This window comes from Capra hircus, chromosome 1 (genome assembly GCF_001704415.2).
Source record: "Capra hircus breed San Clemente chromosome 1, ASM170441v1, whole genome shotgun sequence".
NCBI lineage: Eukaryota > Metazoa > Chordata > Mammalia > Artiodactyla > Bovidae > Capra > Capra hircus.
Window position 1 is genome coordinate 73,650,301 of NC_030808.1, and position 27,840 is coordinate 73,678,140.

Here is a 27,840-nt window from a genome sequence, read left to right on the forward strand (position 1 = left end):
GGAAAACTCAGCAGTGGCCACAGGACTGGAAAAGGTCAGTTTTCATTCCAATTCCAAAGAAAGGCAATGCAAAAAATGCTCAAACTACCGCACAATTGCACTCATCTCACATGCTAGTAAAGTCATGCTCAAAATTCTCCAAGCCAGGCTTCAGTAATACATGAACCATAAACTCCCTGATGTTCAAGCTGGTTTTAGAAAAGGCAGAGGAACCAGAGATCAAATTGCCAACATCCACTGGATCATGGAAAAAGCAAAAGAGTTCCAGAAAAACATCTATTTCTGCTTTATTGACTATGCCAAAGCCTTTGACTGTGTGGATCACAAGAAACTGGAAAATTCTGAAAGAGATGGGAATACCAGACCACCTGACCTGCCTCTTGAGAAATCTGTATGCAGGTCAGGAAGCAACAGTTAGAACTGGACATGGAACAACAGACTGGTTCCAAATAGGGAAAGGAGTATGTCAAGGCTGTATATTGTCACCCTGCTTATTTAACTTATATGCAGAGTACATCATGAGAAATGCTGGACTGGAAGAAACACAAGATGGAATCAAGATTGCCAGGATAGATATCAATAACCTCAGCTATGCAGATGACACCACCCTTATGGCAGAAAGTGAAGAGGAGCTAAAAAGCCTCTTGATGAAAGTGAAAGAGGAGAGTGAAAAAGTTGGTTTAAAGCTCAACATTCAGAAAATGAAGATCATGGCATCCGGTCCCATCACTTCATGGCAAATAGATGGGGAAACAGTGGAAACAGTGTCAGACTTCATTTTGGGGGGCTCCAAAATCACTGCAGATGGTGACTGCAGCCATGAAATTAAAAGATGCTTACTCCTTGGTAGAAAAGTTATGACCAACCTAGATAGTGTATTGAAAAGCAGAGACATTCCTTTGCCAACAAAGGTCCGTCTAGTCAAGGCTGTGGTTTTTCCTGTGGTCATGTATGGATGTGAGAGTTGGACTGTGAAGAAGGCTGAGTGTCGAAGAATTGGTGCTTTTGAACTGTGGTATTGGAGAAGACTCTTGAGAGTCCCTTGACTGCAAGGAGATCCAACCAGTCCATTCTGAAGGAGATCAGCCCTCTGATTTCTTTGGAAGGAATAATGCTAAAGCTGAAACTCCAGTACTTTGGCCACTTCATGCGAAGAGTTGACTCATTGGAAAAGACTGATGCTGGGAGGGATTGGGGGCAGGAGGAGAAGGGGACGACAGAGGATGAGATGGCTGGATGGCATCACAGACTCAATGGACGTGAGTCTGAGTGAACTCCGGGAGTTGGTGATGGACAGGGAGGCCTGGCGTGCTGCAATTCATGGGGTAACAAAGAACCGGACACGACTGAGCGACTGAACTGACGGAACTGAACTGATGCACTCAAGGCTTTAGCATAATCAATGAGGCAGAAGTAGATGTTTTTCTGGAATTCTCTTGCTTTTTCTATAATCCAGTGTTTGTTGGCAAATTGATATCTGGTTCCTCTGCTTTTTATAAATCCAGATTGAACATCTGGAAGTTCTTGGTTCATGTACAGCCTAGATTGGAGAATTTTGAGCATTACTTTGCTAGTGTGTGAGATGAGTGCAATTGTATGGTAGTTTGAAGATTCTTTTGCATTGCTTTTCTTTGTGACTGGAATAAAAACTGATCTTTTCCAGTCCTGTGGCCACTGCTGAGTTTTCCAAAGTTGCTGGCATATTGAGTGCAGCACTTTCACAGCGTCATCTTTTAGAATTTGAAATAGCTCAACTGGATTTCCATCACCTCCACTAGCTTTGTTCATAGTGTTCCTAAGGCCCACTTGACTTCTCATTTCAGAATGTCTGGCTCTAGGTGAGTGATCATACCATCATGATTATCTGGGTCATTAAGATCTTTTTTGTACAGTTCTTCTGTGTATTCTTGCCACCTCTTCTTAATATCTTCTGTTTTTGTTAGGTCTATGCCATTTCTGTCCTTTATTGTGCCCATCTTTGCATGAAATTTTCCCTTGGTTTCTCTAATTTTCTTGATGTATCTAGTATTTAGATACAGGTGAAGATACAGATACAGATGATGTATCTAGTCTTTAGATACAGATAAAGATGTATCTATTCTTTCCCATTCTATTGTTTTTCTCTATTCCTTTTCATTGTTCACATAGGAAGGCTTCTTATCTCTCCTTGCTATTCTCTGGAACTCTGCCTTCAGGTGGATATAACTTTCCTTTTCTCCTTTGCCTTTTACTTCTCTTCTTTTCTGAGCTATTTGTAAAGCCTCCTCAGACAACCATTTTGCCCTTTTGCATTTCTTTTTCTTGGGGATGGTTTTGATCACTGCCTCCTGTACAATGTCCTTGTGCTTGGTATTAGGGTTACAAAGAAAAGTCACAGGGCCTAGGGATTTCAGTGGGCTAGTGTTATGAGAGCAAGATTCTGTGGGAACATAGAGGAAGCAACAGCCAACTCCTGGATGATTTCAGTGAAAAATTACCAATGAAAATAATCGAGATGGACAAAAAGGAGTTACCAGTAAGCCCAGATAAGGTGAAGAACATTCTAAATCAAGGAGACACAATGTATGAAGGTACCAAGGTGTAAAGAGACAAAGCACATTCTATTTGGAGAACTGAATGCAGTTTGGCAAAGTCAGTGTGTCATGTATCTGCTGGAGTGGGACAGGAAGAACAGAGAGAGATGAGGCTGAGAAGATGGTGTGGGGAAGGTTAGGAATGGCTTTGCTTGCCATTCTAAAAGGAATGAAGGGGTCTAAGAAGGTGGCCAACCATAGTGGTTTGGTTGGACCTTCTGGTCACTAGCACTGAAAGCCCACATCCTGAAAAACCCCTCAGTCCTTGACAAACTGGGATGGTTTGTTACTCTAGTAAGAAATTGAAAGCAGATGTCTGCTTTGGGAAGGTACAGCGTGGACAACACTATAGGTGCACGTTGAACCTCAATGAGGCTCTTGTAGTGATTCTAGTGAGCATAGTGGTTGAACTAAGTGGAGATATATATCAGGGATGGAGCAGAGGAGACCGATTTGAGAAAAATCTAGGAAACACAGTCCGTGGTCTTTGAACTAGTTAGATGCTGAGGGAGGAGGGGAGAGGATATCCAAGGGAATCCCTAGATTTCTGAGTCATGTAACTGGTTGTGTGGTGGTGGTGGTAATTCAGAAAGAGAAGAGGGTTTTAAATTTGGGATGAATTCTGATTGAGGAGACTTCATAGAGAAAGTTTTATTTGACTAAAATCCATTTATTTAAAGATCAGTAGGATTTTATTTTTCCTAGGAGAAGGAACAACAAGATAGGGGCTGGCATTTGCAAAGTAAAAACAAAGAAAAACCCTGCTTGAATAAAGGCATACTGATAATTAAGAGGGTGTTTCTAGGAATGATGTGTAGTTGTAGGACATACTTATTTTATTTTTTTTTTATTTTTTATTTTTGACATACTCATTTTAAATACAACTTTGCCTATTATGACTCTGATTAGACTGAGAGAAATAAGAGAAAAAAAAGGTGATGTTCTACCATGAATATAGGTTAAGGCAAGGCTACCCAGTAATACGTCATGGATGGCACTGGGGTGCTAGAGATAGATTATAGGTGTTCTTAGGGGAAGGCTGAGATATTGATTCCTTCCAGCTTTAAGCAGCCTCACCTACTTATCTGATCTGCACTGTGAAAATATTATCATTTTTCAATGGGTCTCACTGTCGAAAAAAGATTTAGAAGTACTGTGGTAAGGAAATGTCTTTTTTTGGTTTGGTTTATAGCCAAATTGGAGAAGGAAATGGCATACCACTTCAGTATTCTTGCCTGAAAAATCCCATTGACTGAGGAGCCTGGCAGACTGCAGTCCATGGGGTCGCAAAGAGTCGGGCACGACTGAGCAGCGAACACTCACATAGTCAAGCTAATTTAAGTATGACATAAAATCATGCCTCTGTTTTTATTAAAATGCAAGATAACAAAACAAAAATTATGTTCTTTTTTTCTTTCTTGCTCATAGACAACTTTTTCCCCAGCTTTATTGACACATAATTACATATAACATTGTGTAAGTTTAAGGTGTGTAACGTGATGCTTTGGTATATGCATATATTGTGAAATGAGTAAATTCTTTGTAAACAAAACTCTTTTTTACCATTTCTTTGTGGGATAGATGTTATTTTTCTTAAAAAAATTATTAAAATAAAATCAGCTGAAGATTAGGTCATTTTTCTGTTGTCTTTGTGTAACATCTGATATCAGTGGAAATGTAGCTATTAGCATTTGAACTCTCGCAGAAGCACTGTCTGTTTTGTAAGTTATTATCGTGAAATAGGGCAAGAACTAGATTAAACGAACCAGCAAAAGTACAATGGTGAACGTATAAGAGTATGTGACATTTCCTCTCTTCTTTTATTATGAGATATTATATAGTACCTATATAAAAGCACAAGAAATATTTTTATATAGCTTAATGGATAGTTACAAGCAGTGTGTGTGTGTGTGTGTGTGTGTGTGTGTGTGTATGTGTGTGTGTTAGTCACTCAGTTGTGTCCGACTCTTTGGGACCCCATGGACTGTAGCCTGCCAGGCTCCTTTATCCTTGGAATTCTCCAGGCAAGAATATTGGAGTGGGTTGCCATTTTCTTCTCCAGGGGATCTTCCTGACCCAGGGATCAAACCCGGGTCTACTGCATTGCAGGCAGATTCTTTACCATCTTAACCACCAGGAAAGCTAACTATAAGGTGAAAAATCTATTAATTATCATCAAGATTAAGAAACAGAATAATGCCACTCCAGTTTGGGGAAAAAACAGTTGTAGTGGACATTAGTGGAGCCATTGAAAAATCTGAATATAATTTGCATTCTAGTTGAGATTAAAAACTCATAGACATGGAGAAATAGAGGTTCGTGATTGAAAAAGCAAATTATAAAAGAGTATTTATAGTACAATTTCATTTTGATAAAAGAAACCTATATGCAGTAAGTTGTTAACTGTGACTTTGGGTTATGGGGATTTAAAACTATATTTTTCTTTTCTGATTTTAAAGGAACAAGTACTGCTTCTGTAATAGCAAAGGCATAAAACAAACACCTGCAAATATATCATAACTATCTGGCCCAGCTTAAGTGTACTGAATTACTCTTTAGTTGGGTGTGGCATCTCAGGCTATTTCAACAAACTAGAAATTCTGGCCTCCCTTTTGTTCCACTACTCTTCTAAACTTTCCATTTTTATTGTGGTCCCTCATTTCCCTATCACCCAGCCTAGCTTCATCCACTTCCACTTTGGTCCATTATTGCTTGAAATTCTCCAGCAGATTAGGAAGCTTCTTTTCTGTCAGTCAAAACCAGAATCATGCCTCGTGGCATGACGGTGCCATCTTACAGAATTGCGAGAAACCTTCCCTAAGGAAGTGCTCAAGTCTGAATATCAGTTATGGAAATGAATAATGTAGTTTTGTCACACTGGGGAATTAAGATGCTCAGTTGATGAATAAGGCACAGTGGCCAGGAAGTCACACAATGTCACAATGGGGTGGTGTGCTAGCCCCCATCCTTGGGGCCAGGCATGGGGCTTCTTGCATGTGGCATGCTCCCTTTTTCAGAGGGCTGTCTGATGGTCTCAGGCAAGTGGTCTGCACAATATGTTGGCAGTAACTTGCACAAACGTTACCATAGGAAGCACCCTCTATTTTTCCCTTAAAGGAATGTTGAAGCTTGAGTGAAGGCCACATGAGCAGCTATGAAGTAGGGGCAGGTATTTCCATGGAAAGGATTTATAACCATAATGTGCACCTATGAGGGGACTGCAAGCTGATCATATAAGTGATATTTGCGAGGTTCCTATTGTTTTAAGTACTACAGACATCAAAATTTAGAGGGACTTGAGAGATCATATAATTCCATCACCTCTGTGACAGAGTGAAACTGAGGCCCAGACTGGGGAAAGGAGTTATTTAATAGAATCAAGGTTCAGACTAGAGCCCAGGATTCCCCATTTCCAAGCCAGTGCTTTCCCCTCTGCATTGGTGTTTGCAAATCTATGACTCTCAACAGTTATCACTGTGAGTCCAAGGATTTGTATGTCCAATAAGCTTTCACAGCTTCCATAGGCAAAAGCAGAAACCAATCATTTTAAAAGCTGTCAAATAAATGTGCAAAAAAAGTGTACAACCAATTTAATAGTAAATCAAAACTCATATGGCCATTGCATAAGTCAGAAGACAGAACACTGCTAGCATTCCAGATGTTTCCTGAGGCCCTCCTTAACCATAACCCATCTTTGTCACCCAAAATAGAAATAACCTTTTGCTTTCTGTAATTCCCTTTTTCTTCCCTTTAAAATGTTTTTTCTAACCATCCCATGACAATATTTTTGAAACTTATACAGTTAAATCACATTGATTATACTTTTTTGTGTTTTGCTTCTTCTGTTTATTTTTGAAATATATCCATATTATTGCATAAAATTAGAGTTTATTCATTTTCATTGTATCCAAACAGATCATTATAAGACTATACTTTAAAAATGTCGGTTTCATTGTTGATGGACTTTTGGATTGCTTTCATCTTTGATTTTTTAAATATTCATGTCTTCTGGTACACACATGCATACATTTCTGCAGAGAAGGTTCTTACCAGTGGAAGGTATGCAGGCTGGATAGCACAGCAATGTTAAGAAAGAGCTGATTCTAAAAAGATGGTAAGTAGTGATTATAGGCATGCTTTCTACCCACCTGCTCCCTGTGGAAAAGATTTCAGGCCATCTCAACAAAAGAGCTTGGTAATTTTCAGAATGATGGTTTTGCAAATTATTTTTGTCTATAGACCACCTTGTTTAGGCATGCACCTGTAATGGAAGGTCAATATATTTATACTGATTTTATATTGTTTGAACAGATAGAAATGGAATTGTTTAGTTTGAGAGGAAAATGTTTGAGTTTAGAATACCAGCTTCTGGGTTTCAGCCCACTTTCTGGTACATGATGTAGTCATTAGTAAGGTTGTCTGAAAATGAAACAGGTTTACCCAGGAAGTAGGATTTGCTTAATTGGTAGTCTGGATGTTTCATATTGTGAAAGAAATGCAGGGTTATCTCTGACCCTTCCTTCTCTCAGAGTTCAGATAGCATACTTCCCCCATCTTTCATTTATAATATCCTATGGTAAGTGACAAACAATCATATCTGGGGATAAAGGCCAACAAGAATCCTTGAGGATACAATCTATTGTCAAGATAAATTCTCCACTGATCGAGAGTGGACCTGTGACTTTGGAAGGAGATCATTGCTTTTTTCCTATGCTTTCTCTGCGTGTGCCCTTGTTTGAGAATTCTTCTATGGTCTCAGATTTCTCCTCTTAAAAAATACTTGACTGGATGTTTGCTAAGATTCACCACACGCCAACAGTCTGGAACTCTCATTCTTGGCATCTCTGTTTAGCAGTCTAGTGATATTTAATAATGTCATCAGAGCCATTTGTTCACTCAAAAAAGTATTAGAGGGCCTATTTTGTTCCAGGATGTATTCTGCTGTGTACCAGGGATTCAGCAATGAACAAGACAGACAGAAGCTCTGCTCCTGTGAAACTTACATTCTAGGAACCTATCATGAAAAAAATAAACAAACAAACAAACAAAAAAAGATAAAAATAGGGGCTTGTAGAGATTTAAAAAGGATGATGGGAAGAGCATGATTGGATAGCGTCTTTAGACTGTGTGGTTGGGGAAGCTGAGATCTGAGTGATAATGGGGGGTGGGCAGCCACGTTAGGGCATCTCTGAGGGTTTATCAATTAACCTTAAGTCTAAAAGCCCTTGTAATAAGAACAACTTCTATTTAAATTGTGTGTTTGCCACTGTTATCCCATTTCCTTGTCAATAACAGTCTTGTGAGACAGGCATTATTATTTTTATTTAGGTGGTGTAGTGACTTCCAGATGCTAACATTAGTAAGTAGCAGAAACAGATCTTGAACTCAAGAGTTTGGTCTTTGCCTGTGGTGTTTCCCCTGCTCTGCTATCTGAGTCTCTCTTCTGTGCACTGAGGAGGCTTCCCAGATGGGATGGTATTTCAGATACTGATCTACCTGAGGCCTACCGGTCTTAGCACTACTCAGACATCAGCAGCAAGGAAAGTTTTCATTTCAGCATCACACGGAAATCTAGAAAATGCATCTTGCCAATATTACCAGACCAGAAAACGATGTTGATTGTGGAAACCACAGTCTGGTTGCTGGGTGGTGTCCCTCTGTGCTGTTTCCTCTCTCTCTGCCGTTTGAAGCTTGTGAAAACCTGTTTAAGAGGAACCTAAGAACCTGTCTGGGTGGTGCATCCATTAGCTCAAATGTGAATAATCGGCAAGGATTCAAGCACTATCCCCCGCCAGATGAGACTATCAGAGGGCAGGGGCAGGAGTGTCTTCATGAGAGGTAACCCTATTGGTGGAAAGACTTTTCCCTGTTGCCTACCAGCTGGGTGACTCTGAGGACTTTCCTTAACCTCCCTGAACCTTACCTTTCTTAATCTCACCTCCAGATGATATTACTTTCTTTGTAGGGTTGTGAAGATTAAAGCAGAGTGTGAAAAAATAGATACTTAGGGTGACTGGTACACAATGACAAGTTATTATTTATATAAACTGTATGTCTCATGAGCTTTAGCCAAGCTTGGGAGGACAATTATCTACAGGGCAGGGTGTCACTAATGGGTGGAACAAGTTGCTTTTCTGTCAACTAACTGCCCTGACAAGGAGCTGTTTCCACAGCCCAGGCTGGCAGCCTCCTGGTCTGAGAAAAGGAAACCCTGATTAGGTTGAAGGACACTGAAGCCCCAAACATGTTTGTTCTTCCTCCTTCCAGAAGCAGACTGCTGCCCACCTGAATGCCCAGCTAGGCAGAGGCCTCGGTCCCTGACTTTGCCCAAGGGCCCCAGCTTTAGGATTGTCACAAGAGGTCTGCCTGCTGTTTGTGGAAGGGGAGAGATGCAAGTGTGCCTTTTAAGGGTTTGGCAAGCTCTCTTTTGATCAGTGGCTTAGAGGAGATGCCCTAGAATCCCAAAGTCCCACCCAAAGTTGCATTCTTTGTCCGTACAAGAGGGGGTTGATTAGAACACCACAATACACTACCTTAAACTGGAATTTTGTTCTTCAATGCACTCTGAGGTCCTGAGGCAGGATAGGGCTCTGTGAGTTTAAGGGAAATGTCCTGGTGGCTGGGGCAGAGTGAGAGTGAGGGGATGGATCAGGTCTGAGAGGGATGTGGTTGCAGTCCATAGGGGCATTTGATTTTCTCCTTAACTCGTATTTCCTCATCTGCAGAATGAATTGTTGTGACCACTACTGAATTTAGTGGTCTTTTGGCATTAAGTCCTTTTTGACAATAGATTTCAATGTCAAAATTTCTAATTCTCTTCTGAGTGCTGGGGATGACATCTGAGGCACTAGGATTTAGAGACCTGCTTAGCTGGGGGAAGCTCAAATCCTAAAGCACACTTCTCAACCTCCTCACTACATTGGGCCACATAATTTTTTGTTTTGAGGGTAGCTGTCCTCTGCATTGTAGGATGTTTAGCAGCCTTCCCGCCCTCTACCCATCAGGTGTCTGTAGCACCTCTCAGCCAGGTGAGAGTGACCCCAAATATCTCCAGACATTGCCAAATGTCCGCTGTGGGGTAAGATCAGTCCTGGTTGAGAACCACTGACCTACAGTGAGAGGCTGTATTTCCAGTGAGGAGGACCCGGATGAAATGAAAAATAGAAGCTGGCATAGACCCTCAGTGCTGGGGAAAAGGGAAAGCCTGGCAGAGACCATGGGACATGAGGAGCATCTGCTCATTTCAAGGGGGGCATCTCCCACTCACTCTGGCTGATTCTTCCTTTTTTCCTTAAGACTTCAGGTCTCGCAATTAGTGGTCCATAATCTTTGGTTCGTGACATATTCGTCCTCGGCCCATTCTGCCTAGCATTAATTTAGTCATTTAATTAATTCCTTATAATAATCTGATGACTCCACCACTCAAATAAAATCTAGAATTTTGACAATAACCTACATGTGACAGAGTGGTCCCTCTTTCCCTGTCTCACCCCAAGAGAAGCAACCCATTGTCCTGTACCATGTGGTCATTCCTCCCTTATTTCCTCTCTATGCAGTTTTCTTTTCTCTAAGTATATCCTAAAAGTAACCTTAACATTTTAGTTGTGTTTAACTTTATAAAAAGATTGCCATGCTGATGTAAGCCTTTGCACTGACTGTTTTCATTTACTATTGTTTTACTGAAGTCATCCCTACCCTTGGGTATTGCTGGGGGCTGATTTATTTGAAGTGCTGTATCAGGTCCTATGGGACCTGTCATGTCCATAGCACCTCTCACCAGGTGAGAGCCAAATGGTCCTGTAGTGTGAACGCACCACAGAGTATCATCTTCTGTCTCCCTGGGTGGTATTGGGTTAGTTCCTAGACTATTTTGTACAAGAGTCTTTGTGCTCCCTAGTTGGTTCTTTTTTTAAAAAGTATTTTTATTGAAGTAATAGTTGATTTGCAATGTTGTATTAGTTTCAGGGTTACAGCAAAGTGATTCATATATATGTGTGCGTGTGCGTGTGTGTATATATACATATATACACACATATATACATATATACTTTTCAGATTCTTTTCCCATATGAGTTATTACAAAATAGTGAGTATAGTCCTCTGTGCTTTACAGTAGGTCCTTGTTGTTTATCTATTTTATATACAGTAGTGTGTATATGTTAATCCCCAATTCCTCATTTATAGTTCCTCCCACACCTTTCCCCTTTGATAACCGTAAGTTTGTTCTCTGTGTCCGTGAGTCTGTTTCTGTTTTGTAAATAAATTTATTTGTGTCATCTTTTTAGTCCCCAGTGGATTCTTCCAGTGCGAGAATGTGAGTACAGGATGGTCACAATTTCTCATTTAATTTTAAAGAAAAAGTAGAACTTCTGTGTGAAAATAACTGGGGCACCAATTTAAAGTTTTAAGAAATACTTACAGGCCAACAAGAAACCTTTCTGCAGGCCATTCGTTTTGAGCCTCCAGTTTAAGATTAGGTCATTCAGGTTGAGAATTTCTCACCTGAATGGAGAAGTTAAATTAACTTAGGGGACACTTAGGAAATCATTCTTTAGCACTAAAGAATGGCAAACAGGAAACAACCCAGGCAGGAATTTGAATAGAATGTGTGGTTAAGATCAGCAGGGAGTTAAACCTTGTTCTTTTAGTACAACTTATTGTACTGCTTGGAAATGTAACAAAACACTCTCTTCACGTGAAACTTCTGAAAATAAGGGAAAAGAGATTATCTTTAGGGCAGTGCTTTTAAAAAATGAATCACTTTAACTTTCCAATATTTAATGAAGCTACAAGAGAAAAGCAAAATTGTCTTAAGGAGAATAAATGGCTCCAGGCCAACAGGATCTGACTGTAATTGATCAAATATATTTAAAGAAAGCATGTTAGTCAGGGTGAGAGGAGATTCCAGAGCCCAGTTTAAGTGCTATGTTTGCATATGGCTCCACCAGCAGGACAATCACAATTGTGGAGGTGGTGCCATTGGAAAGAGAGCGAACTCTTAACGCCCACGCATGTATTTCCCTGGTCCGTGTGACAGGTACGTACGTCTCTCTCATGACACCCCTGTCTCTGGGATCTGTTTAACTGGAGACTTCTCTGGGAAGAGTTCTCCTGTCAGTCTCTGGGTCGAGAAGGCTGACAGCCATTCTGAGGACTCAGCGGCCCCCGGGTGACCAGAGCACCTCACCGAGCTTCCTGGAGTCGGCCAGTGCTCTGCTTTGGTGGCCGCCCTCTCACCCTCCCCCGAATTTCCATGAGATCTTGTCCTCACTCGTCTCCTTTCACTAAGTGCTTGCCTAGTATCAGGTCCCATGTTCACATATAGAGTGTAAATTCTTTAAGATCAGCCTTGATTTAGACTTAGCCCTCTAGTGCAGGGTCCTTTCTAGACTCTGGGACCCCCCTGAATCTCTATGGGGAAATGTATGTGTGTGTATTTCTGAGGAGAACATCTGTAGACTCTTACGGAGTTCTGTTGGCCGAGGCAACTTAGATCATTGCCTGGGGCTTCCTTGGTGGCTCAGACAGTAAAGAATCTGCCTGCAATGCAGGAGACTCAGTTCAATCCCTGGGTCAGGAAGATCTCCTGGAGAAGGGATTGGCAACCCACTCCAGTCTTCTTGCCTGGAGAATTCTGGGCAAAGGAGCCTGGCGGGCTACAGTTCATAGAGTTGTAAAGAGTCGGACACAACCGAGGAAGTCACACTTTTCACTTTCAGGGAACATAGTTTGACTTTTGAGCACAGGGGAGAAGGGAGAAGACCTATACACCTAGAAGTCTGACTTTCGGTCCTTAGGGGTAAAAGGATGTAGATGCCCTGGGACAGAGGGAGGAGGAGAATCTGTGGGTTGGAGGGGGATGAAGAAAGGGACAGCTTGCTATTCTGTAATGCAAGAAGACTGCCAAGAGGGTAGTATTTCGGGGACAATTGCCCAACACTTTTTTTTTTTTGGTCTGATGGACTCTTTTTTTGTGGGACAAAGTGTGGGTAGAGTGCAGGATAGTAAGAACCATCCCCTCAAGCATTTTCAGAGGCATGGAACGCACTCTGTAATGCAGGAAGAAAATTGCTATGGGTTGATAAGAAACCTCACTGAACACATTTTTACCATTTTAAACCCAGTATCTATGAATAGTCCCTGCAATGCCTGCAATTTGCTGTACACTTAAAAATTTTTTTCTTAAATTGAACTTAAAAGCAAAATGAAGAAAGGCCTTAGAGTAGAAATGGTCAGCTCACATTACCTTCAGTGTGCTGCCTACACCTGGACTTGAGGCTCAGTTCTGAGTTACTTATGAATATTGTGCATTGAAAAATGTATTTAGATCTATTTCAGTGAGATCAAAGTGTGTGTAAAGCGCACAGTGAAAGGTTTTTCAGTGCTCCATCAATATTAGCTAACATCATTGTTTCCAAATCATTGAAAGTTTGAAAGTGAAGTCACTCAGTCGTGTCTGACTCTTTGCGACCCCGTGGACTGTAGCCTACCAGGCTTCTACGTCCATGGGATTCTCCATGCACGAATACTGGAGTGGGTTACCATTTCCTTCTCCAGGGGATCTTCCCGACCTAAAGATCAAACCCCGGTCTCCTGCATTGGAGGCAGACGCTTTAACCTCGGAGCCACCAGGGAAGCCCCAAATCACTAGTTGCTAATAAAAACTATTACTATACTTATTTTAAACTCTAGTTTTCTTAGCTGGAAATTGAAGGTCATCATTCTTGCGTTACTTTGATAATGAACATGAAGACACTTGGGAAACTACAGAAAGCTTTCCCTGAATAGCCTGTAAAAGAATGCAGAGTGGCAAGGAGATTTGTGCTTGTGTTAGGGACAGAACTGGCCTAGCTTCAGCACAGTTAACCAGGGGCTTAGTTGAATGGCAAGATAAGGATGCATGGAAATGTAATATTTTAAAAAAGGTGAAAAAATGGCTGGGTGGGAAGGGTGGGTAGAGTTGATCTGTTCCACCGTGTAGCAATGTAATAATGTAATGGGATGGACTCAGGACAGGTCTGGAATTTAGAATTGGTACCCTGCTTGGTACGAAGCCAACAAAGTGTTGCTTCCAGTGTGGTGAGGGTACAGAAACATTTCAGATTTGGCATCTGGGGAGCGGCAACTGGAGTGTGGGACAGAAGAGTATTTATGTCAGGATAGACATTCTACTTTGCAAAGTCAGTCAAGAGCTTGTATTTCTGCAGTGTGGTGAACATTTTATCAAAGGCATGCCAGATGTGAACACTACCTAAGGAAGCTATCAGCATCTGTGTGCACTGCTAATAAGAGAAAGGAACCCATAATTACACCTGCAAGCAGCTTTCAGCCAAGGATCACAGGAACTTTCCTGCTAATACATCTTTATCAAGTTGAGACAGGAAAGTTGGAGGATTTAAAGTTGCATTTTCCAGATCCCCTTTTTTTCCTACTTTTTGTTCTACAAAAGTAGAACAGTTGATACCAAGAATTCTTAGATCTAAATGCCTGTAAGCTATGTCAAATTTCCAATCGAATTTTAGGTCTATATTCCAGGAAATGGTAATGTAGCAGCAGCAGCAGTAATTACTCATGTTAGCACTTTAATATAGTAACTCATTTAAACTTCACAGCAACCCTCGGAAGTGGGTGCCGTCACCACCCTCATTTTATGGATGACAAGGCAAGAAATTAAAAGGTTAATTTACTTGTTCAACCTCACACCCAGTAAACCAAAGACTAGGCTTTGAACCCAAAGTATCTTGATCCAGAGAATGTGCTTTTAAACCAGACATGCTTCTTCCTCTCAACCTTAGTTATTATACTTAATGTGCAACATACCTATGGCTTTGTGGGCTATAGCTGCGGCATAGAGACCATAAACTTCAGGGGAGTTTTTCTGTTCTGTCCCAGGCTTTCCTTGGAAGGGGAAAGTTTGTCCAGATTAGAAATTTATTACAGGTCAGACTCTTACCTTGTTAATGTTTGCATTCTCCATGAGCTTCTATTCCCCTCATGGCACATAGCAGCTGCTCAATAAGCAGGAGTTGAAATAAATCAAATAGTCTCTATGGTTTTCCCCCCCTTAATATAAAATTCTTTTTGCTACTAAACAAGAGAGGAGGGTGGAAAGGCCTAACTGTCTTTACTCTAAATCCCCAAAGGCAAGCTGAGATTTAATTGTTCATTGCCATTTCCTTCTCCAATGCATGAAACTGAAACGTGAAAGTGAAGTCACTCAGTCGTGTCCGACTCTTCGTGACCCGATGGACTATAGCCTACTAGGCTCCTCCGTCCATGGGATTTTCCAGGCAAGAGTACTGGAGTGGGGTGCCATTGCCTTCTCCTCATTGTCAAACAGTTTCACCAAATCCTGACTCCTAAATCAAGGCCTGGTTCCAGCTCCCCCCACTCCATTCCTGCTCTTCCTACAAAGCTGCTGGTCTCAGCTAGGGAAATCATTCACTCTTGCTGTCTCCCACATGGCTCATGGTCACATCTGTGAAGGTTGTGGATTAAGTTCAAGACTTGAAGGCTGATGAATCTGGGTTTGAATCTTGACAGCAGAACTTGCCAGCTCCGTGACCTTGGACAAATCATTGCATTCAGCCCTTCTGAGCTCAGCCTCATCATTTATGAAGTGAGGGTCATATTATCCTATTCAGAGGATGCTTGGGAGACTTAAACAAGGTGATGTATCGTGTTTGGCTCAGGGTAGCCAGATGCTGAAATTGTAGAAATCGAATTTCCCCGGTTGGAATACAACTTCTTGGAAGTCTGAAATCACAGCTTATGAAGAATTTTTGTCAGGGATCTTTCTCCACTTTCTCAACCCCTCACTCCGTTCTTCTGTTCTCCCCTCAGCCTCTTCAGTTTCTTCACACTCTGCAGGTACCCCCACCAGTTTCGTCAGCAAAATTCCAATTTGTTCATTTGTTGTTTATTGTGTTTAACTAATACTTGGATTCACTTTGGCTTTGCCCCAGGAGATATTTGGCTACCGGACTCAGAGTTGCCGGAAAACCCTCTGCCTTGCTGGATCCATCTTCTCCTTTGGGATCCTTCCCTTGGTGTTTTACTGGAAACCCGCTTGGCACGTGTGGGCAAATTGCATCCCGTGCTCCTTGCAAGAGGCAGATGTCGTGTTGCTGAGGACAACGGTAAGTGTGTCCCTGGTTCTCTACCTGGCAGCCCTTTCTCCTGATCATCTTGATATGGGATGGCTGTGGGGAGATGAGCACAAGGCAGGCAGTGGCTAGAGGTCCAGCCTCTGGATCCATCTTAGCCTTACAGTTATATACCAAAAATTTAATAATTTGTATGTGATGTGATTTTGTTAAGAAGAGCTAATTCATAGGGTATTCCTTTTAAAATTACGATTGTAGTGAATGTCAAATTAGGGAGTGACACCTTAAGTTTGTTACTTAACCTTTCGGGACCTCAGTCTCTCTATCTGTAAAATGGAACTAGTAAAAGCACATGTTCTCTCTTGGGTTGGTGTGAGGATGAAGTGAGATTACATTTGTAGAAGCCATTTACAAAATGTAGATGGTTTGATCACTCTCATTTACAAATTGTAAATGATCTTTGGTCATTATCAAAGATTGTTTTGTGTGTCTGTGTATGCATTTTTTTCCTCTTTCTTTTTTACTTTTTAAATTATGAAAATATGATAACACATTTACAGGAGTATTGGAAAATACAGAATAAAGTTATAGTACAAAATATACAGAATATAATTCCACTATATATTACAATTTTTAAAAAGTAGATAAATTTAGATTTTTAGTTCGAGTTTCAATATCATACAGTAAAAAATTAATAGAATGATTATACAGAGATGCAGAAGGATTCAGTAGACCTGAAAAGCACTGTGAACCAATTTGTGCGTGTATGTGTTTTTTATCCAGCAACTTTACAGGCTTACTGAACAAAAGGGCTTGCTGTAGCCTAGATGCATCTACCTATAATGGCCTTGCTCATCTGGGTGCTATGTCCTTCCCTTACTAGCCATAGGCATTTCCTTGTAGGACAGGATACATGGGGAAAGTACCCTTTAGCTAGGAATCCCCAGCACTCATCTACAGTTAATCCGGTCTCGTCTCCTAGTTACATGTTGGCTTTGCAACTGAACGTGCAGCAGAAAGTCCAAACAGGCATTGGTGCCTCAGGAAACTGTATTCCGTCACTCCACCCCTAACTCTTTGAAAGGCTCTCTCTCATTTCACTGTCCTCTTCTACTAATCAGAGCCGTTGAAACCACCTTCAATCTTGCCTTTTTCATCTTGATTTCAACCTTAATTTTTAATTACCTGCTCTTGTGAGTCATTTTAAATGGATTTGCTATGCCAGAGGCTCTCCAAATAAATGAGGTGCTAAATTAGTCTTTATGTAATTAGAGGAGAAGTCAATTATTTCAAACACCTCTACTATGTGAGTCTTAGATAAAAATAAGCTTTTGGAGTCAAAAGTTTAAAAGTCTGCTGTTGGGTTACTCGCATTAAAATGACACTTTAAGAAATATATTATTTGAATTATATTATAATAGCTGAACAGTAAAGATTTCCCAGTAAGGAAACCTGGATGACTCCTACTTGAAAATGTGTTGTATATCTGTTTTTTGTGTTATTAAAAAAATCAGTACTTGGTATTTATCATCAATCTCACACTGGTAAGATTACAGATCATTATCCTAGCTACTGATTAGGTAGTCATTTTTTAACTGAAAAAAAAAAATAGTAGCGTGATGTACTGGCTGGAAGTCTTTAGCACGTAGTTTACTTTCTGTTCCCCTCCTCTTATTAAGTGCCTCGAAGAGTGAGATTTTTTTCTAAATGATAAGAGTAATTACATTTCTATTTTATAATTTTAAAAGTGGCATTTTATTTATTATTCATCTACTCCTGAATTTTAACCAATATTTGTATCGATGCCACATTCCTATGCAAATAACATGATTTACATTCATTGGTGTTTTGAATTCAGATGCTCTTGATGATTTCTGTAGTTTTTATCTTTATTATAATCACAAATACGTTTTTTCCCTTCATTGTCATTGTATGTCACGTGTTGCCAAAGAGGATGTGCAGAAAACTTTGTGGTGATTGACTATTAGGCCTGACTCTAGGCATATCACTTCTATGTTTCATGGGGAACATTTTCCCTCCAGTTTCACCTAAAGATGTCAAAGGTAGGGGCTTTAATTTGAAAACTTCAAAATCCCACAAATCAGCCATGCAAATGACACCTGCGGTCCACCAGACCACCCGGATGCTCATGTGTGATCATGTTTCCTGGATCCCTTATTTCCTCCCCTCCCTCTTCCTCTCCAGCCTCCTCTCTCCAAACCCAGGCTCCCCACACCGGCAACATTTTCTAAGGTAATCAGATAATTTGTCCATGATTTTACTCATACGTTTCTTCTGATAGTCCCTATTTCCTCCATGCATTCTTTCACTTATTTGTTCATTCATTGTTTGTTGAGCAAGCACCAATCATCTAGCAGGCATTGTTATAGACACTGGGAATACAGCTATGAACAAAACAGACGGCAACCCCTCTTCTTACTGAGTGACGTTCTGGAGAGGACGCAACTCGTTTTCGCTTGCATGCACTCATCCTGGCATTCTCTATGCAGTAAATATCGAGAGCAGGCGTTCTATAGCTCCTTATTAAAACTACTCAGTCCTGGGCCATAAATCACCTTGTCTATTCAATCTTTGTTGATCCATTCTCTGTCCCAAGTCCGGAAGAAATTAATCACCTTTCCTTCATTCTCTTTTAGCTCTGTATTTTCAAGTCTCATTGCTATAATGCTTTCTGCAGTCTGCCTTCCATTACAGTGCAATTCTCTTTACATTTTACAAAACAGCGTCTCCCTGATTATGCTATTTAATTCTCACGACAGCCCTGGAAAATGGCATTATCATTTTTATCTTAGAGATGAGGATACAGAGAGGACAATAACTTTGCAACCTGGTAAATGTCAGTCAGGATCTCCCTCTCCCTTCCTTTTTGTCTCTTTCCTTTCCTCCTCCCTTTATAGATTTGATGAGCACAGGTTGTATGTCAACCATAGTGCTAGCTCATGGGCAGGGCAAGGAGCAGGAAGTATTATAGTAAAATCAGAGTTCTTCACAGAATTCAACAGATCACTATACAAATAAATGCAAAAATCCAACAGTTACAAGTCTTACTGGGTTGGCCAAAAAGTTTGAGTTTTTCTGTTATGTCTTATGGAAAAACTTGAATGAACTTACTGGCTAACACAATACTTAGGAAAGTTTCATGGTTATAGGATTAGAGGTAAGGAACTGACCAAGTCAAGAAAACCAGGAAAGACTTTTCTGAGCATCAGAGGATGACAAACATTAAAAGGTGATGGTGGCTGATGGGGAGGAGCACATGGGGAATGGTCCAGGTAAAGGGGATCACATGGATAAAGAAGTGAAACCTGAGTTCCTAATCTCTAAGCCCAGAGCTTTTCCCACTATATTATAGTTATTTTTATAGCTTTTTATCCTGTTAGACTAGAAGTTTTTTGGAGACAGTGACCATGGCTTTTCACTGTGTATAGCACCTACCTTGTGGCCACAGCAGGTGCTCAATAATTATTTAAACTAAATAAATGAGTTGAACATGCAATAAATGGTTTCACAGATTCTGCCAAAACTTTATCAAGACAGTGAAATACCATGATTGAGAAAGTAAGAGGAGATAGTATTATGCTTCTTTTAGGCATGCATTCCTTTCTCTGAATTCTGTTTCCCTATCCCCCTATTTTAAACTACTTTTTGGTTAAGAATCTAGCCAGAAATGCCTGAAATTTCATAAGCTGGAATCTCTGAGATGATTTTTTTGTTAAGGCAAATAGTCTTGAGGCTACTATCTTTTATAAGATAGGGTTATTTATATTGTGACTTATGATTTGCAAAGCATTTGCATATATGCTATCTTATTTGGTCCTTACTGGTAGAGATTATATTTTCCCTATTTTACAAATGGAGACATAGAGAAGTTAAAAGAAAGGCTCATGGTTCCAGAGCTGTAAGCAGTGAAAACAAAATTTATGGTGAGTTGTTAAGGATTTCTGTGGGTTTTTTTTTTTTTTTTGCATATAAACATGGATACAGCCTATTTGAAGTCTCAAGAACTGCAATTCTGGAGACAGATTTGGGTACCCTGACAGAGTGCTCTGGCAAAGAGAGAGTAAGGGGTAATAAGAATAAAAAGTCACCACTGTTGCCTGGGGACAATTATGATTGACTCTGACACAAGTCAGAATATGTATGTCCTTAAGAAATCACAGTTGTTTCTGGGTAGAGGTCAAATAAATAAATAGACTGATGTAAGTTATCTTAGGGTAAGGGCCTGATAAGTATTTTGAATTTGTGGCAGGTGTTGTGGATGACTTCATCAGATCAAAAAGTCAAATTTCATCCAGGGTGAAAGGTGCATAAGTCACACTTCCTTAATAGTCTCCTGGCTCCATTTAAGAGTGCTCTCTTAGCAATACTGACTCCATTTTGGTTTTCCATTTACAGTTCTCCAACTTTCTCCCTTCTGATAGAGATGTTTCTTTAGAAAGCATTAATGATCAACCACTTGGTTATTTGACTTTAGTATTAACCCCTTTGGCACTGGGGAGACTCATTCCCAGACAGCCATGTCCCACAGAGGAGAAAGAGAGGTGATCATGCAGACGGTATATGATTTTAGAGAGTTTAGAGATCTCATAGCTTGAATTTTAAAACTTTAGTCATGAATCAGGTACAATAAAAAAAAAAGCTCACTAGTTTATAAATAACAGTTGCAACAAATTATATCTGCTTGCTCAGATGGCTGAAGTCTTTTATTTTGTGTGGGGAAGACTTAGAAGATTTGCATTTGCCCTTGACAAGCAATTTTAAGGAGGCTGTTTGGGCCAGAGAGTCCTTTTAGCAGTTTGAGTTAAAAGACCTCTTTTCCATTTTTTTTTAGTCTTATGAATTGGAGATGGTCTAGACAGGAGTTCCCTGAGAAGATGAGGTAGAACATTTATATCTCAAAGAAACAGGGGGAGAAATGCACAACTCCTCTGAGGACTTTTGTTCCCTTCGGGTCAGAATTAGGGCCATTAATTCAAAATGACCACAATAGTTATAGACATTTTCATCAGGTCCTTACAATTATTGTTGTAATAATCAATCAACAGTGCTATAAAAAGAAAGTTCAGAGAGATATGGATAGCAAGGAAAACATTGTGATGAATCTTCAGGGGAACAGAGAGGAGCAGAGTGAGCGTGAGAGAGTCAGAGAGACAAAGAGAGCTCTCAGAAGCCTCAGAGGAATTTCCAGTTCTGAAATCCTTCAACAGAATTGTGAGCAGTTTCTCTGAGGGAAGTGGATTAATTATTATGTTTCCCGAGTCCTCAAAAATGCTTGTTGAGATATGCTTCCATTTTTGCCTTACATTTTTCTAATTGACTGTATGGGTGAAAATGAAAGTGTTAGTTGCTGAGTTGTGTCGGACTCTTTGTGACCCCTTGGACTGTAGTCCATAAGACTCCTCTGTCAATGGAATTCTCCAGCAAGAATACTGGAGGGGGTAACCATTTCCTTCTCCAGGGGATCTTCCCTACCCAGTGATCTAACCCAGGTATCCTGCATTGCAGATGGATTCTTTACCATCTGTGTCACCAGGAAGCCCTGCATAGGGAAACTAATTTAGGAATTTCAAAGAGGCCCCACGTTGGCCAATTTTAGTATAAATCATCCCAAGTAATTGTAGTCCAGCAAGACAAATACTTGCAGAACTCAGGTCTATAGTTCTTATATAGAAGACCAGCAGAAATTCCAGAAGGAGACTGCCCTTAGAGAGTGAACTTCCCATATTCCAAGAGTAATTACTTACCAGAAAGGAAAAAAGAGAACCAAAATCCTGAGAACAGAAGCTAGCAAACGAAACAAAACAGAAAGTGAAATCTTGAAGGCCACTGGGGCAAAATAGAGAAGATAGGGAGAAAGATCCTAGAGGGCAGTAGCTGGTAACAAAGGACAGCCTGACTCCTACCAAGACAGGAGGTTCCAGTACAGGGGACTTACTGCCATGTCAAGACAATGGTCCTAGGTCTCCTTAGGGCCACTGAGGAGCCCACAGAGCACAGTGGAATCTTGCAGTTGCCTTACTCAGATCCAAGGTAATATATGCAACCCCAGATGAAAAATACTGATTTCCTACTACCTCTTCGGAATTTTGCAATGGGTAACATTTTTTTTTAAAGGCCATCTTAGAGGTACTGCATTTTGTGAAGTGAACTTCTATACAAGAGGATAAGCCTGAACTTGAAGTGACCATTACACTGTTCTTAAACTCCAAGAGATGAGGTGCTTACAGCAAAAGGTTGGAAAGAGATAAGCAAGGTCACTCACTTCATTCAATATAAAAGTTAGTCTGGTATTTCCAAGGTTCAAAAAGTACAAGTCCACTGGAGATAAAAATTGTCCAGGTTTGCTTCTCTATCTTTCTGTCCAGGTCAAACCTAAGTCTTCTGTGTACATTCCTTCTTTGAAATCCACTCAGTTATTTAAAATCTTATTCTTCTAGAGTTCAAGGACTGGATAGGTCTGATTCATTCCCTTGGTGAAGAGGAGGTAAAGACGACCCTTGAGTGTTAAAACATCTAGATTTTCCAGGCAAACAGTTTGGATTATATGCATTCAGTTCAGTTCAATTCGGTCGCTCAGTTGTGTCTGGCTCTTTGTGACCCCATGAATCGCAGCATGCCAGGCCTCCCTGTCCATCACCAACTCCCGGAGTTCACTCAGACTCACGTCCATTGAGTCTGTGATGCCATCCAGCCATCTCATCCTCTGTCATCCCCTTCTCCTCCTGCCCCCAATCCCTCCCAGCATCAGTCTTTTCCAATGAGTCAACTCTTCGCATGAAGTGGCCAAAGTACTGGAGTTTCAGCTTTAGCATCATTCCTTCCAAAGGAATCCCAGGGCTGATCTCCTTCAGAATGGACTGGTTGGATCTTCTTGCAGTCCAAGGGACTCTCAAGAGTCTTCTCCAACACCACAGTTCAAAAGCATCAATTCTTCGGTGCTCAGCCTTCTTCACAGTCCAACTCTCACATCCATACATGACCACTGGAAAAACCACAGCCTTGCCTAGACGGACCTTTGTTGGCAAAGTAATGTCTCTGCTTTTGAATATGCTATCTAGGTTGGTCATAACTTTCCTTCCAAGGAGTAACCGTCTTTTAATTTCATGGCTGCAGTCACTATCTGCAGTGATTTTGGAGCTCCCCAAAATAAAGTCTGACACTGTTTCCACTGTTTCGCCATCTATTTCCCATGAAGTGATGGGACCAGATGCCATGATCTTCGTTGTCTGAATGTTGAGCTTTAAGCCAACTTTTTCAGTCTCCTCTTTCACTTTCATCAAGAGGCTTTTTAGCTCTTCTTCACTTTCTGCCATAAGGGTGGTGTCATCTGCATATCTGAGGTTATTGATATTTCTCCAGGCAGTCTTGATTCCAGCTTGTGCTTCTTCCAGCCCATGCATTACAAAGCAATTATTTAAAGTGGTAGGACTTCAGTGTATTTAAGTATTTTGTAGCTCAGTAAGTGCTTGAGAGAGCTAGGAAACAGACTGAAGAGGAAATAGCCATTTCTAGGTAAATATACTTCTTTTCTGGGAGAAGGCAATGGCACCCCACTCCAGTACTCTTGCCTGGAAAATCCCATGGATGGAGGAGCCTGGTGGGCTGCAGTCCATGGGGTTGCACAGAGTCGGACGTGACTGAGCAACTTCACTTTCACTTTTCACTTTCACGCATTGGAGAAGGAAATGGCAACCCACTCCAGTGTTCTTGCCTGGAGAATCCCAGCGATGGGGGAGCCTAGTGGGCTGCCGTCTCTGGCTTCGCACAGAGTCAGACACAACTGAAGTGACTTAGCAGCAGCAGCATACTTCTTTTCCAGAAGGAGAAACAGACCCTTAGAGATTCTAAATTTTTTTTAAGGGAAAATAAGTTCCTAGTTATAGCAAATCTCAGGAAAAACATACTAGGGAAATGAGGTTCAGCACTGCACCCAACCAACATTTGTCACAGCAGCTAGAGGCCAGATTCAGCCTGGGTCACATACATTATACCTTTAATCCTGAAAACATCCATGAAGTGTGTATTATGACCCCCACTTCCTGGATAATGAAAATTAAGTTCAGAGAGTGGCGATGATTTTCCAGTTGGGTTTGGAGCTGAGATTTGATCTCATGAAGGAGCCCACGCCTTTTCCATACTGGACAACACCAAGTTGAAAATGGAGAGAAGTTATGAGCTCACCCAGGGTGACCACTCCACAGTGACACACTTTCCTTCCCTTTCTTTGTCCTATGTTCTCCTTAAAAAGTTGGGTGTATTTCTTTTTTTTTTAATTATCATTTTTAAAAAGTATACAATATTTGAAGGTTACTTTTCATTTATAGTTATTAAAAATATGCAGGATTTTACAGTTTTTAACAGAGTAGTAAACAAAGGAAAAGTCACGGTGGCATCTTTATTTAGCATATAGAGTTCTACTTTGCATTATAGAGAATTTGAATTAAATGGCCCTGGGAGTAAAGGGGATGACAGGAAGGGGATGAGCTTAGAGACAACCATATCCAAGCACCTTCAGTTTAGTGATACTTTAGACTAATAAGAAGAATTTCAGCCTTTAATACTTGCCTAGACTAAGATATGCAGTCAGTACATTGGATTAATACTGGCCCGTGAGGGCTTGGGAGTTCCAGTGTTCCAATTTGCCTTTTCCCTTTTAGGGATTAAGGTCTAGAGGTCTGTTTGCTGTCACACTGAACCAGAGGGTGACAGCTTGATTTTGGGAGTCAGATTCTCTGTTGCTAGGAGATCAGAGATTCTGAGCAACTGATGCTATTTGATACACAGTCTAGAAATCAAGGTGATTGCTATACATGAACCACAAACACTGTTGGATGACTTGTTGAAACAAAGAGGAAGGAGACAAGATTTAGCATGAGAAGACGTGGTCTCAGGTCTGAGAAGACCTGGTCTCAGGTCTCTGTTCCCTCTTGCTCCCCATACCAGATTGGCTTGGACAATTTTTAGCCTTATTGATGGAGAATTTTCTCATGTGCAAAATGGAGATTTTAATATCAACTTTGGAGATTTGTGAACCTAAAATATGACAACTGGCACAGCAATTGCTTATAAACTATCAAGTAATCATTTGAAAATTAGTAGTTAATATTATTTTGCTTCATTTAAGAGGACCAAGGGGACCTTTGGCGAAGGCAATGGCAACCTACTCCAGTACTCTTAGCTAGAAAATCCCATGGATGGAGGAGCCTGGTAGGCTGCAGTCCATGGGGTCTCTGAGGGTCGGACACTACTGAACAACTTCACTTTCACTTTTCACTTTCATGCATTGGAGAAGGAAATGGCAACCCACACCAGTGTTCTTGCCTGGAGAATCCCAGGGACGGGGGAGCCTGATGGGCTGCCGTCTATGGGGTCGCACAGAGTCAGACACAACTGAAGCGACTTAGCAGCAGCAGCAGCAGCAGCAGCAGCAGCAGAGGAACTTATTTTCCTAATTGTCCTCACTTGGTGGTCTGAGGTCTCTGATCCTGAGGCCATTTTTGTAATTTGTATTCCTATTTATCTAAAAATTATATACTTTCTTACCAAGGTTTTCACTGATACTTCATTTGATACTTTGTCCTTTGGCAGTCTTAGCTCAGGCTGGGTATAAAATGGCAATTCAATCAAACTGTATTTTTAAGCAAAATATAGACTAGAGCAGAGGGTAAGACAGGTTCTAGAAGGTCTGGGGGATGAAGGTGTCAAATCTTTGCTCTAACGGTTACCAACTGTGACTTAGTTTCCTCCCTGTAGAATGGGGATGGTGATGAACAGTAACTACCTCCTAGGGTTTTCGAGCTTTAAATGAAAGCATATGCATGTGGCGTTATATGTGCCTAAAACATAATAAGTGCTCAATAAATATTAACTGTTGTATTACTGCTATTGGAAACACAAGGTTTTTCTTGTAACAGAGCCCTTGACTCTTTCATGTGATCAAAGGCAAAGCTGGGTGATGCTGAGCTGTGTCGAGTTGTGTTCTAGGGAACTGGTGGCGTATTCCACAGTACCTGGAACATGCCCTAGTTCAGTGGCTTAGTACTGGAAATGCAGCCACCTTCAGTCATTCTTAGGCTGGGAAGGTAACTCCATGCAGATGTGATTTGATTTAGTAATTAAAAAATGAAGTATAGCCAACTTTACTGGTTTTTAATATTAACTCATTAACTTTCAAATTTCTACTAAGGTTTTTCCTTCCTCCCCTCCTCTCTCTTTAAAATTTCCTCTCCTTTTCTCTTCTTTCCTTCTCTTTCCTCTCCTTTCTTCTCTTCCTCTCCCTTCCTCTGTTCTCCCTACTCCCTTTGTTTTGCCTTCCCTGATCATCTCCCTCCTCTCTCTCTCTCCAGTTGTCTCTCTCAGAATCTGTGCTCAGCCAGGCTGGAGCACAGACATCCATCAGACATGATCTCTACAGTCTTGGAGAGGTGATAAGGTGAGGGGACAAAGGATGATGCAGTGAGGTAGTATGTGGTAAGAATCTCAAGTACCCTGATGATTTAGAGGAAAGATCAGAGAAATTAGGAATGTTCCCATACATGAACTCTGAGTCAGACTCTGAAGGATGGTTAGGATCAGGCCCCAGGGAGACTTAAAGATACTCCAGGCTGAGGAAACAGCAGGAACAAAGGCATGGAGGTGGGCTTTGCCTGAGGAGAATCATTGTAAGAGACTTAGCTACAATAATTACTAATGCTTCTCACTGCCTTTTGCAGTCAGCTCACTCTTCATGGCAAAAGTGGTTGTGATGGAGACAATCTCTGGTTCTGACCTACATTCCTAGGCCTCAAATTGCTTCCCAGGCTTCACTTTTCCTGGCCATTCTTCCCAGCTCCTGAGGTTTACCAGACATCCAAGTGGAATTTATGTGTGCCATCTGCCCATTCAGATAATAACCACGGTTATTATCAATCAGCCTCTAAGGGACCATCATGGTTACTCAATCCAGAGCTGCTGCCTGTAGTTCTATGCTGTGATGGAGTCATCAGTGAACTGAAACAGAAGCAGCTTCAATTAGGGTCATGCACAAAGATACCTTCCTCAGTGCTGCCTCTGCCAACATCTTGACAATTAGCCCTGGGCATGTTCCGCTCACACTTTCCATGCTTTTCTCATCCATTCATCAGACTCTCATTGAGTGAATCAAAATTCCCCACGTGGATGGGGTGTAAGCGACAGTGAAATATGGCACCTACCTTCAAGACAGTGTGGAAGAACTAAGAGAATGTAAGGCAGAAGGGAATTGGGAGCACGAGAGAGGGACAGTGGCAGTCTTCTGGAGCTGGTATAGTGACGGTCCTCCCCACCCCCACCCCCACAAGAAGTGTTAAAGGGGTTGTTCTGGAAGCGGTGGAATTGAAGTTAAGCCTCAAAATAAGAGGATGGTTCAGTTCACCTGGTCTCTTAGCCCTTTAGAAACACTTTGGAATGCTTGCTTGTTTGAGACTTTCTTTTCCCTGTGAAATTTGTATGTGGTCGTAGCCCCATGGTTGGAGGGTAACAGGGAAAACTGGTTCTTACCTGAACATCTGCCTCAGGACTCTTGAGTGCTGTCATATGCCATGGCATCATATTCACCTTCTGATTCCTCAGTAAGTCATGACGAGACTTTGCCCCTTAAAGCTCTAAATCTACCAGCTTCCAAAGGCATATAGTCCCATCAAGAGGGTTTATTAACTCTGCAAACTTACACAATTATATTAAAACAATGCTTTTCAGGTTGAATTTTAGCCTGATGACTTCCTTAACTTCACGGGAGTTTTGGTATTTATTTCCTCAGGATGAATTCCAGACTTACTCTCGGAAAAAGGTAATGTGGATCTGCCTGTCAGCCTTGAACAGCGCGTTTCGGCTCAGTCCTGACAATCCTTTCATCACGGACGAGGAGAGTATCATAAATAGAGCCGTAAGAAAGCCAGACCTAAAGGTAAGTGCGATTATGGCTCCTGCACATGCCAGAGAAGTTGAATCTTTTTCCTTACAAATACAAGATTAAATTCATATATAGTCAATACTTTAAAGTAACTAAAAATGGAATATAACCTTTAAAAATTGTGAGTAACTATATTGTATACATGTAACTTACAGAATATTGTACAGCTGCTATATTTCAATAAAAGTGGTTAAATTCAGATCCTCCACTG

At 41.0% G+C, this 27,840-nt stretch overlaps 1 protein-coding gene across 3 annotated transcripts in view; it reads left to right on the top strand.

Annotated features, from left to right (window-relative positions):
- ATP13A4 (ATPase 13A4) overlaps positions 1-27,840 on the top strand; it is a 126,102-nt gene that overhangs the window by 27,060 nt on the left and 71,202 nt on the right. For all 3 annotated transcript variants that reach the window (XM_013963728.2, XM_005675108.3, XM_013963735.2), the window contains exons 2-3: positions 15,539-15,712; positions 27,477-27,623. In XM_013963728.2, the coding sequence (XP_013819182.2) occupies positions 15,539-15,712; positions 27,477-27,623 (321 nt within the window). The remainder of the gene's footprint in view (positions 1-15,538; positions 15,713-27,476; positions 27,624-27,840) is intronic.